General features: G+C 42.0%; 1 protein-coding gene across 1 annotated transcript in view; it reads right to left on the reverse strand.

Annotated features, from left to right (window-relative positions):
- Positions 1–504: 504 nt before the first annotated feature.
- The window catches only part of LOC120541301 (transmembrane 6 superfamily member 1-like), a 79948-nt gene continuing 66989 nt past the window's right edge, over positions 505–13463 (reverse strand). The window contains exon 10 of the mRNA XM_039772796.1: positions 505–2464. Coding sequence (XP_039628730.1) covers positions 2273–2464 — 192 coding nt within the window. The 3' untranslated portion in view covers positions 505–2272. The remainder of the gene's footprint in view (positions 2465–13463) is intronic.

Below are 13463 nucleotides of genomic sequence, written 5' to 3' on the forward strand. Positions count from 1 at the left end.
AGACTCCAGGGAGTAACTGCTGCCAAAGGGGCTTCAACAAAGTACAGGCAGTCCCCGGGTTAGGTACGAGATAGGGACTGAAGTTGAATTTGTATGTAAGTCAGAACAGGTACATAAATTTAATAAATGCTATTGTTGACCGACTGTAACCAAGTGCCCTGCCAATGAATGATGGAGTTTCACTTCTCTCTGACCTTTTTATTATTTCTACTTTATTTTCCATGGTGATGGTTTTTCTCTTCTTTACTGTATCACCAGCACTTGCATCAGATTTGTGTTTCAGAGACATTGGCGAAGGGTTAAGATGAGCTCTTCTGCACAGCACTGTCCACGCCATCACAGCAGGAAGGCACCCGTCGTCAACACGTCTGATGTACTGACAAGAGATGACTTCCTGCTATGTGCGTAACAGAACAAGCAGGCTTGCTATTGAGAATGAATGGGGCATCGAGGGGCGCTTCACCACCCGCCCACCACACGGCCACCTCCACTTGCATACAGTATGCTGCCAAAGGCGGGTAGTGAATCGCTCATCACCGTCCTCATTCAACAGGCAGCCACCCGAGGCACACTACAATGCTTCCCCCGCCGCCCCATTCATCCCCAAAGGCATCCATTAAGCCAATGCCGGGTCACCGCTTGCAGCATAACCAGCCGCCCACCGAGAATGAATGGGTCAGCCGTTTGAGGGACCCTGCAAGGCTGTGTGGTGGACAGGCAGTGAGCAGTCAGGAGCAGTATCTGCGGAGGAGCAGTGGGTGGGCAGCGAACCGCCCCATCAAGCGTCCATCCTGCACATGAGTGGTAGCTGTGGCCCCGGTGACTATGGACCCCGGGTCACCGCTTGCTGCGCACCCAACTGCCCACTGAGAATGAACGGGGTGCTGCCCCCACTGCCCCATTCATCAAGCAGAGCTGCCCGATTGGCACTACACTGCGCAAGCAGCGAAACCGACCCTCTCCAGCCACCGCTTCCAGCATCACCAGCCGCCCATGGGCCAGCTGTTCGAAGGACCCTGCAAGGCTGTGTGATGGGGCGGGCAGTGAAACGAAAGTCAGGAGCAGTATCTGCGGAGGAGCAGTGGGTGGGCAGCGAACCACCCCATCAAGCCTGCACACGAGCAGTAGCTGTGGCCCCGGATGACTATGGACCCCAGGTCACCGTTTGCTGCGCACCCAACTGCCCACTGAGAATGAACGGGGTGCCGCCCCCACTGCCCCATTCATCAAGCAAAGCCGCCCGATTGGCACTACACTGCGCAAGCAGCGAAACCGGCCCTCTCCAGCCACCGCTTCCAGCATCACCAGCCGCCCACCGAAAACGAATGGGCCAGCGGTTCGAGAGACCCTGCAAGGCTGTGTGATGTGCGGGCAGTGAAATGACCCCCCATCCAGTCAGATTGGCACTACACTGCACGAGCTGCGAAATGGCCCCCCTCCAGCCACCGCTTGCAGCATCCCCAGGCCGACGATGCCGGAGCGGCAGTTACTGAGGAGCCTGCGTCACGTCCCCCCGGACAGGTGAAGGAGCAGCTGCGGCCCCGTTCGTAAGTCGTGTGTCGCATGTCCGTAACTCAGGGACTACCTGTACTGAGTAAAGTATCTGAATACTGGTGTCAATATGGCAGTTCATTCTTTTTGTTATTAATGTCCAAAATCCTGCTTTTGCTTTGTCATTCTGGAGTATTGAGTGTTGCTTGATGAGGGGAAAAAAGGAATTTGAAATGATTTTCTCACAAGGCTGCAGCACAACAAAATGTGTCAAAAGTGAAGGGCTCTGACCCTTGGCGTCTCTGATATATTGTTGCAAATTTCTTGGCAGTGCTGCTATCAAAACATTCATTTAAGGAAAACGTTCTGCACGGTGAAGCACTGCCAACAGCAGTTACAAAAGTAATATTGTTGTACGTCAATAGCACCTTAATAAAATATGTGACCCTGCTCCCCCCACACCAAGTAACAGTTGCATATCATAAATTTTAAAGTGAACACACACACAAATACTTGACACGTCAATGGCCCATTTTTATCAAAATTGTACCTTTGTAATTTGCATCTATAAACTGAACCTCATACTAAACCAGTTTCTTTGGAAAGTTCCACTTTTTTTAAGTTCATCCCAGCCCAGGGGTTATTTTAATGGTGCCTTGCTGCCTTCACTTTGTTATTCTGTATACACTTACGGTTTACCAACTAAGAATATCTGTGAACGTTAAATCCAATGCACAAAACGAGGACGGCTAACCAACCTAACGTCACACTTGCATGTGCCTCACTCTGTCTTTTGATTCCCTTTGTTTTTCAGAAAGAACTCTGGATTTGTCACACATCTGTAGGCAAACAGCTGGGGCACGAGTCCATAAACTAGGTTTAGAAACAGGAACATGGTTTTTGCTTCCTCAGGCACCCTGTATGAAAATGGTGTCCTCGTGTGCAGAGAGGCCCCAATGTGAGAAAACTGGCCCTGCAAACACAAACAAGAAGAAGGACAAAGTATAATTAGCACATGGCATGACATTTTCAAAGTTGTGGTGGTTGGAGCCTATCCTGGCGGCACCAGGAGCAAGGCAGGAACCAACACTCGAATCACACGCAAGTACAATTTAGACTCTTCAATTTACCAAGCATGTAAATCGAAGGTTCCCAACGGGGGTGGTACTGCCCACCGGTGGGTGCTGAAGAAATCTAAGGGGGCATTTCTGGTCCAAGACATATTAAGGGGGTGTTGAGGACCAGCCGCCCCACCTTGGGCAGTACTCGCAAGTTTGAATAATGTTAAAAATCATCGAACGTATGCTTCAACCAATTATTCTAAATGTCCATTAAGAAAGACCCGTCCGTATTAAATAGTAGGTACTGGTACATCCATCCATCCATTATCAACCCCGCTATATCCTAACTACAGGGTCACGGGGGTCTGCTGGAGCCAATCCCAGCCAACACAGGGCACAAGGCAGGAAACAAACCCGGGCAGGGAGCTGGCCCACCACAGCGCACACACACTAGGGACAATTTAGAATCGCCATTATATTTACAATTTTGTACAAGTCATACATTCTCAGATCATGCAAGTCAAGAGGGCCAAATCAATGCACGTTTTGACGGGTTCATTGAACGTTACTATAAATACGTGAGAAGTCTTTTTTTTTTATCAATACCTGATTGTTTCAGAATTCCTTCACAGCAAGTGTAAAACCTAAAATGTCACTGCGGTACCTACAGATCACATTCAAAGGAAAACTGACGTGGACCTTCTTATTAAAAACTTGGGGGCTTTGCCCCCTGCTTGTTTCGATCGCGGCCCAGCCATTTCGCATCTCTGCCGCTCGCGTATGTGGATTTCACTTTCACCAAACAACAAATCTCACGGATACGCCTCTTCATTGGGAAGAAACACTACTTTTCTCTGATGGCAACACAAATTAGACCAAGAGTTCCCAAACTTGTTTCGGCCGCAGACCCCTTTACCAAAAACTTTTAAAACCGTCGCTCCCCTAGTCATTTACTTTACTTACTCAAATTAATAAATTTGTGCTGTACTCGATATGAAATATTTCACTAGATATCAAACTTTTCATTTTAATCACTTGTAATTAATGATTGAAAAAGATAAAAGGACTACGGAATATGGCGTTATCTTGTGCAACATTTAATATCGAAACCAGCACTAACGAAAATTAAAGCAAAAAAATACATTTTTGACATTTACAGTGGTGTGAAAAACTATTTGCCCCCTTCCTGATTTCTTATTCTTTTGCATGTTTGTCACACAAAATGTTTCTGATCATCAAACACATTTAACCATTAGTCAAATATAACACAAGTAAACACAAAATGCAGTTTTTAAATGATGGTTTTATTATTTAGGGAGAAAAAATCCAAACCTACATGGCCCTGTGTGAAAAGTAATTGCCCCTTGTTAAAAATCACCTAACTGTGGTGTATCACACCTGAGTTCAATTTCCGTAGCCACCCCCAGGCCTGATTACTGCCACACCTGTTTCAATCAAGAAATCACTTCAATAGGAGCTGCCTGACACAGAGAAGTAGACCAAAAGCACCTCAAAAGCTAGACATCATGCCAAGATCCAAAGAAATTCAGGAACAAATGAGAACAGAAGTAATTGAGATCTATCAGTCTGGTAAAGGTTATAAAGCCATTTCTAAAGCTTTGGGACTCCAGCGAACCACAGTGAGAGCCATTATCCACAAATGGCAAAAACATGGAACAGTGGTGAACCTTCCCAGGAGTGGCCGGCCGACCAAAATTACCCCAAGAGCGCAGAGACGACTCATCCGAGAGGTCACAAAAGACCCCAGGACAACGTCTAAAGAACTGCAGGCCTCACTTGCCTCAATTAAGGTCAGTGTTCACGACTCCACAATAAGAAAGAGACTGGGCAAAAACGGCCTTCATGGCAGATTTCCAAGACGCAAACCACTGTTAAGCAAAAAGAACATTAGGGCTCGTCTCAATTTTGCTAAGAAACATCTCAATGATTGCCAAGACTTTTGGGAAAATACCTTGTGGACTGATGAGACAAAAGTTGAACTTTTTGGAAGGCAAATGTCCCGTTACATCTGGCATAAAAGGAACACAGCATTTCAGAAAAAGAACATCATACCAACAGTAAAATATGGTGGTGGTAGTGTGATGGTCTGGGGTTGTTTTGCTGCTTCAGGACCTGGAAGGCTTGCTGTGATAGATGGAACCATGAATTCTACTGTCTACCAAAAATCCTGAAGGAGAATGTCCGCCATCTGTTCGTCAACTCAAGCTGAAGCGATCTTGGGTGCTGCAACAGGACAATGACCCAAAACACACCAGCAAATCCACCTCTGAATGGCTGAAGAAAAACAAAATGAAGACTTTGGAGTGGCCTAGTCAAAGTCCTGACCTGAATCCAATTGAGATGCTATGGCATGACCTTAAAAAGGCGGTTCATGCTAGAAAACCCTCAAATAAAGCTGAATTACAACAATTCTGCAAAGATGAGTGGGACAAAATTCCTCCAGAGCGCTGTAAGAGACTCATTGCAAGTTATCGCAAACGCTTGATTGCAGTTATTGCTGCTAAGGGTGGCCCAACCAGTTATTAGGTTCAGGGGGCAATTACTTTTTCACACAGGGCCATGTAGGTTTGGATTTTTTTCTCCCTAAATAACAAAACCATCATTTAAAAACTGCATTTTGTGTTTACTTGTGTTATATTTGACTAATGGTTAAATGTGTTTGATGATCAGAAACATTTTGTGTGACAAACATGCAAAAGAATAAGAAATCAGGAAGGGGGCAAATAGTTTTTCACACCACTGTATGAAATAAATATGTAAATTCAAAATAAGTACAAATAGTCCAAGCTGTACTGTCTGCATTTCTTTTTTGGTTCAGTCATATTATTATCTGAAGAAATAACAACTTTTATTAACAATTTCGATAGCCCCTGTGATTAAAAAAAAAAAAATAAAGTATGTACTTACTTGAAACACGAGATTTTTGTTCAAACTCAAATAAATGAACTGTGTCCTCTGATTTTCTTTTTCGTAGTACTGCTCCTCAATAAATAATTATATTAAAGTTCAAATCACAAATAAGTACGTGTCACATCAAACAAACCAATTTATAGTGTTTTATGAAAGCAAGACTGATAGATTCTGCTAATATCGAATATCCGTCGTCTCGTCCCACCGTAGGTGCGGACATACAACGGTTTTTCATGTCCGCACTTGCTTTGATACGTTCGATAAGACGATGCACAGACATGTTTGTGTTCCATGTATTTTCATGCAATCTTACGTGACCCAACTCTTTTAGTGACACATTTTACCTTTTCGTTCACAAGTTTGGTATGTAATGTGTTTTTATCAAAAAAGCGTTTTTTTGAATTATTTTACTTCTTAATTAGGTACCTATTGGAATCATAGATATTTTGAAGTAACATATAAATAGCAGTAGTAAGGGGGTCTATTTTTGCTGTCGTCAACCCCCAATTTTTTTTTATTGAAACGATCAATCGACTCCTAGAAAGTTCAAGAAACTATCGACTTCTAGAAAGTTCAAATCGACCCCACTTTGGGAACTCTTGAATTAGATGATCTTCAAGTCTCCCATCATCATATTTAGCCAAAAGAGGGTTTCGCATGGTCAACAATCAGTTAACAAAGAAAAGAAACAGATTGCCAATAGTAGAATGCGGCAATTTAAGATTGCTGATAACAAAAATGGCACCAAACATCGAAAAATTAGTGTCATCACACCAAACTCAGCCCTCTCACTAATATTATATTCATTTTTTTAAAATATATTTTTTTTTAATCATACTTTGAGAAATACACCAATATTGTTAATATCGTCCAATAAAAATCTGTCCTTGTTTTTCAATATATATTGGGTGATCCAGATCTGATTATGCAATTTTCATTACGCTATAACTTATTTAAGTTTATTACATAGAAAATCACCCGAAAAATTCCGGACCATCGAGAAGTGTGCGAACTGACGATATGAAGAATCATCTTCATGCCGAACAGGAATCGTCCCCACATAAATCAAAGTCATCCAGACGATCGGGATCTGCATAATTAGATCTGGACCACCCTGTAGTATAGTATAGTTCACCCAATGGGGGTGCTATCGAATTACTCTTTGAAAAAGTGGACTCTGACCCAAAAAAGGTTGGGAACCTATGATGTAAATCTTTAGAAGGAAAGGATTGCAGATTGTAAGCAGTATGCAAATAAAACAAACTGCTTGGAAAACCCAATGTCTATTCCAATTCACCAGCCCAATACGTTTTTGCCTATTTATTGCTTTTTTAGGTAGCTTGCTATTCTTAACAGGATAGCTTGCTTTAGCCACATTAGAATGGAGATGCGGCACGGTGGCGCTGCTGCCTCGCAGTTAGGAGACCCAGGTTTGCTTCCCGGGTCCTCCCTGCGTGGAGTTTGCATGTTCTCCCCGTGTCTGCGTGGGTTTCCTCCGGCGCTCCGGTTTCCTCCCACAATCCAAAGACATGCAGGTTAGGTGGATTGGCGATTCTAAATTGGCCCTAGTGTGTTCTTGGTGTGTGGGTGTGTTTGTGTGTGTCTCCTGCGGTGGGTTGGCACCCTGCCCAGGATTGGTTCCTGCCTTGTGCCCTGTGTTGGCTGGGATTGGCTCCAGCAGACCCCCGTGACCCTGTATTCGGATTCAGCGGGTTAGAAAATGGATGGATGGATGTTGAACCAACTTACCCAATTCTGTGTCATAGAACCCAGTCTGCCCTGGCAACACCAGGGGACACACTCACTCATACTGGGCCAATTTTGAGTACCCAATCAACATAACACACATCTAATGTATCCCCAGTGTTACTTTAAAAGTAATAAAGTCTACCTGTCTGTCCACTGGCTGACCCCACTGTCTACAGTTTTAATTGAGCCATCAATTAACTTCACATAAAAGCCATTGAGATGTATTCATGTGTGTATTTTCTGGGCTGCCCAAAGTGATAAAAGGGCAAAGCCTATCCTGGCAGCTTCCATTCCATTTACTCAGAAAGAGCCAAGTTAGAATCACCCATTACCCTAACACACATTTTACACACAAAGAGAATAAACAAACGTTACACAGGTGGACGACCAGGCTAGGATTCAAACCCAAAGCCCAACTGATAGGCTGTTCTGCTGAGCTGAAATGCACACTCATTTTTACGATCTAACTAAACAATTTGTAGCAATATTCATTTTGAGAGGTTCTATAAAAAGTCAAGAAAGTCAAAGACATGGATTTTTGGCATAGAAAAAGTGATTTATCAGTTTTGCCCATTTAGACTGCAGTAAGCTGCACTCTGTGACCTTATTCACTTTGAAAGACGCTATAAAAAGTCAAGAAAGTGACTTGGAAATGTTGGCTTAAAATGACTGGTTTGTCAGTTTTTGTCCATTTAGGCTGCAGTAAGCTGACAGCCCACACTCTGTCCACACTGTCGTCTCCCATAATAAAATGAGCACATCCGCCGTGGTAACCATGGAAACACAAGGAGGAATCTAATTGAGGAGCACTGCGTCGTCAGACATGCATCTGAAACAGCTCTCAGATTGCGGCGCCAGGGACAGCTACTGGGCTCTTTCTTTTTTTAATCAATTTTTTTCTTACTATTATAATTTGCAAACAAAGCAATAAATCATTTCTAGTAAATAAATAAAACACAGAGAATTGTGGTGGTGTACTGTTTAGTCCAGTGTTTCCCACCCTCCGTCCTGGGGACCCCATGTGGCTGCAGGTTTTTGTTTCAACCAGCTTCTGTTTTTAATTGGACTCCTGGGCTAATTAAGTGATGTGTTATTACCCAAGTTTTGGGAACAATCTAGAAATTAGAAAACTAAGTTTGGTAAAAGAAAATATATATATATAAAAAAAAAAAATATATATATATATATATATATATATAAAATATAAATATAAAATATAAAAATATATATATATATATTAAAATATATATATATAAAATATATATATATATATATATATATATATATATATATATATATATATATATAAAAAATATATATAAAAAAAAAATATATACATATATATATATATACACTCAGCAAAAAAGAAACGTCCTCTGACTTTCAACTGTTTTTACTTTCAGTAAACTTAATGTGTAAATATTTGTATGAACACTAAAAGAGTCAACACCATAAGACATAAACTAAAAATGTTTCACAATGTGTCCCTGAATGAAGGGAGGCTCAAATTCAAAAGTACCAGTCAGTATGTGGTGTGGCCACCAGCTGCTTGAAGTACTGCAGTGCATCTCCTCCTCATGGACTGGACCAGATTTGTCAGTTCTTGCTGTGAGATGTTACCCCACTCTTCCACCAGGGCACCTGCAAGTTCCTGGACATTTCTGGGGGGAATGGCCCTAGCCCTCACCCTGCGATCCAACAGGTCCCAGACGTGCTCAATTCCTTCGACGATAAACACGAATCCGTCCATCACCCCTGGTGAGACAAAACCGTGACTCATCAGTGAAGAGCACTTTTTGTCACTCCTGTCTGGTCCAGCGAAGGTGGGTTTGTGCCCGTAGGCGGCGTTGTTGCTGGTGATGTCTGGTAAGGACCTGCCTTACAACAGGCCTACAAGCCCTCAGTCCAGCCTCTCTCAGCCTATTGCGGACAGTCTGAGCACTGATGGAGGGATTGTGTGTTCCTGGTGTGACTGGGGCAGTTGTTGTGGCCATCCTGTACCTGTCACGCAGGTGTGATATTCAGATGTACCGATCCTGTGCAGGTGTTGTTACACGTGGTCTTCCACTGCCTGTCACATCCTTCCTGTCTCCCTGTAGCGCTGTCTTAGGCGTCTCACAGTGCAGACATGGCAATTTATTCAGCAGTCCTCATGCCTCCCTGCAGCAGGCCTAATGCACGTTCACACAGATGAGCAGGGACCCTGGGCATCTTTCACAGTCGGTAGACAAGTCTCTTTAGTGTCCTGCGTTTTTAGAACTCTGACCTTAAATGTCTACTTTGGTCTTAACGACCATTCCACAGGTGCATGTTAATTAATTGATTAGGGTTAATTGAACATGCATGGAAAACATTGTTTAAACCCTTTACAATGAAGATCTGTAAAGTTATTTGGATTTTTAAAACATTATTGTTGAAATACACAGTCCTGAAAAGGGGACGTTTCTTTTTTTGCTGAGTATATATATATATATATTAAAACTAGGGGGCTCCGTCCCCTGCTCGCTTCGCTCGCCCACTCCAGGTTTGGTTTACCGGATATACAATTTAAAGAGATTGTTATTTTCATGGGAATTGTTACATATGCATTATTTTCACATTTACTTTAAAACTTTTGTAAAAACACTTGTCCTCTGTTTTTGGGCTGGCTGAACGCATGCTAAGGAGAAGCGGTCAGATCATCTGCTGGCTTGATGCTGCTGCTGCTGGCAAACTATGTTTTCTGCTTGTTGTGCTGTGTGTCGATCATTTCTAAGCCTGTACAGCGGGGTCGGGAAGGGGGGGCTTTAGGGTTGCTTTGCTGAACGCATGCTAAGGAGATGCGCTCGGATCATCTCCTGGCCTGCTGCTGCTGGCGAGCTGCGTGTTCTGCTTGTGATTGTTTTAGGAGCTGCGAGCACATCATGAAGTGTGTCTGCCGAATGCATTCCAACAACTGCTTGCTTAAATGTCCATGAACTTGTTTTAAATGTTGTCTCGCGGGAGGTCAAATTGTCTTCTGAGAAGATCACGTCTCGTCTCCCTAGTCTCCCTCCCAAGCTTTTTTTTTTTGCAGTGGTTCCCAAACTCGGTCATTGCAGGTTTTTGTTCCAACCAACTTCCGTTTTTCATTGGACTCTTAGCCTAATTAAGTGAGTCCTTGGAGTCAATGTAGAATTTACAAAACTAAGTTTGGTAGATTTTTATTAAAATGTAATAAGCTGTTATATGGGGAATAGGTAGGTTTTTCTAAAGTCATTAACAGTATTTTCAACCTAATTTTCATTCTGCTTTTCCAAGTGTTCTGGTTATTTAATTGAGTATTTACTAAATAGTGGGCCTGACTCTGAAGTAGTTGCAGCTTTCATTATTCTGGGTGTCTGCTCTGGTTGTTGTTAATTGTCACTATAGGGTTAAATGAAGGGAGCAAACTACACAGGAAAAGGGGAAAATAATAGGGAAACAACAAAAGAGTTAAGCATTTATAGCTTTTGAAAAAACTAAAATATTTCTAAATGTAAAAAACATACTGTTATGTTTTTTTCTGAATGCAGAATAAGAGAAGAGTAAAAAAGTCCAGCTAATTAAATGAGATCAGTTGCTATTAATTATTATCACCGATCGTGCATCTGGTTGGAACAAAAACCTGCAGCCACAGTGGGTCCCCAGGACCGAGTTTGGGAATCACGGTAATAGAGAGTTGTACCAAGCAGTTATATGGGAATAATGTATTTTTTTTTTCTTTTTAACAATATTTTCATCTTGATTTTCATTCTACTTTTCTAGGTGTTCTAATTGTTTAATTAATCCATCATTTACTAATTAGTGGGTCTGACGCTAAAGTATTCCGTGTTGTTTGCCAGCGTGTCTGCTCTGCCCATTTTTAATTGTCATTAATAAGATACAACGAAGGGGAAAAACTGCACAGAGAAAAGGAAAAATATAATGAAATCAACTAAAGAGAGTTCAGCATTTCAATCTAAATAAAAAGCAGAAATATTTCTAAATGTCTTATAAATGTAAAAATTATGCTGATGTGCTTTTCTGAATGTCGAATAAAAGACAAAAAACCCCAGCTAATATAATGAGCTCAGTGCTATCAGGTGTTGTCACTGATTAGGAATCTGGTTGGCACAAAAACCTGCAGTCACAGAAGACCCCCCAGGACCGAGGTAGGGAGACACTGCCATAGAGGTCCTTCAGCCTCACCGATGCAGCACTCACTTCATACCATTGTTTTCATTTTTTTAAGCTTGTCTGTTTAATTATATTTGGGAAGCTCTGGAAGAAGGATGGCTGGATGGACAGATGTTTGTCATGGCGATGCACCTTTTAAATGTGGAAAAGAGTGAGTTTGCCTTATAGCCTGGATTAAGTACAACGTCTAGAGCAGGGGTGTTAGGTTTATGTCCAGACACTTTGTTGACCACTTACCACTACTAATTTAATGCACTTCTTTTCCCTTTATTGTAACTGACTTGCTTAATTGTTCTTTCATTACCTGTTAGCCAAACAATAAAGAGATGCCAAGCAAGCCAACAGATGACCAGTTAATTCTGGGGAGTCAAACACTCACAAAGGTCCACCATGTTTACTCCACCCAAATCTCCTATTTAACTATTAATGAAACCCGTTTATTCCATTGCTTGGCAGTGTTCTCGTTCTGTCACACCTGCCATTTCTAAACTGATGGGGTTTTTTTTTTTTTTGTGAGATCACCATCCAAATAAAAACATAAGATGTCTGACAAACAGACCTTTTAGTCCACATTTTGCTTGTTTGTTCAGATAACAGCTGAGATGTCTTCGTATCTCAGAAAGTGGACGCCATCTTCTTCTTGTTTGATTTAGACTGGCCTACCCCTACTACAAACCCTGAACTTAAGGTTCGTGGTGGTAAGGCCAGGTACACCAGGGTCCCTAATCTTAACAATTTAGGGTAGGTGCCTAATCTTAATATAGTGTAAGGGTGCCTAATCTTAAAAACAAGTGGCGTTTTTGCCGTCCGCTTTCTGAGAAGAGCCCATATCTCATCTAGTATTTCTTAACATTTTTTCAAGCTTTCTGCTTCAGTTACATGACCCAGTATGGACCACATCAGCTCAGTATTTCTCACGCCTTCACTTTTTTCTTTTCCAAGTTGTAATTGAGTCAGAAAGACAGAAGGCAGTTAGCCTGATCATCTTTTGGTTTCTCATTATCTCATTGCTGCTTCAGTTTGTGACCACGATCAACTCAATAAGATGAGCAGTAGTAGACTTGATTCAGAAATACTAAACTAACTCAAATTATTTGTATACTGTACATGTGTCGATGAATAAATATTCATACTAAATGCTAAATGCTGTCCTAGGAGAACCTATCCAGAAGGCAGTTCAGAGTTTTGCCACTAGAGTGCGACAAACTCATTTAGGCATCCTGAGAGAGCAAGTTGTAGTTGAGGACCTCCGCTTAGTAGAAGGTAAGTAGCTCTTGGATGTGACAGGATGCTGCTGGAGGACCCGTCAAAATGAGGAGACATGTCTATTTTAGGCTGATGGCTCTTTCTTCAAATCTGCATATTTCTGTTAGCCTTTAACTTTACACAGACCTATCTTGTAAGCAGCTGGCACAGAGTAACAATTTGTGGACAGGATGCCAGTTGGGCAGTACCATTCACAAGGCAGGAAACAAATTTGGATAAAATGCTAGTCCAGCATTTGGTGCACTCAAACAAAGCCAGTTGCCAGTTCTGGAAAAGATGTCAGTCTGGCAGTGTCATTCACAAGAAAGGAACAAACCTTAGATGGAATGCCAGTCCAGCATGGGGCACACCAAAACAAAGCCAGTTACCAGTTAGTGGCTAATCTAAGAAGCAAGTCCTTGGACTGGTTGATAAAACCTACAAGAAAATGGGCAAAGCATGCAAACTGTGGACATGAAAAAAATCACACCTTATTGCTCCCCTTACATTTCCTTCAGAAGCAATACACTTTGCCAGCCCAAGTAGGCCCGCTTTATTAATCAGCCTCAGTTTACACGCAAATATCAATATTACATTTCATAGCAGATGACTTCATTTAATGTTTTGGAGCTGCTTAGTTTCTCGCCTACTGTATTGCTGTTGTTGTACTGTCGCAGAGAGTTAAGGATACTGACGTAAGTCTTAGTCTAGTTGTAATAAACTTAATTACATTCTACTGATCCTACTCCCTCTTGCTCAGTTTTGAATTTTTCTGTTGTTTTTGATGCATGCACCTTCTAATTAATATAA

Source organism: Polypterus senegalus, chromosome 12, assembly GCF_016835505.1.
Source record: "Polypterus senegalus isolate Bchr_013 chromosome 12, ASM1683550v1, whole genome shotgun sequence".
Taxonomy (NCBI): domain Eukaryota; kingdom Metazoa; phylum Chordata; class Cladistia; order Polypteriformes; family Polypteridae; genus Polypterus; species Polypterus senegalus.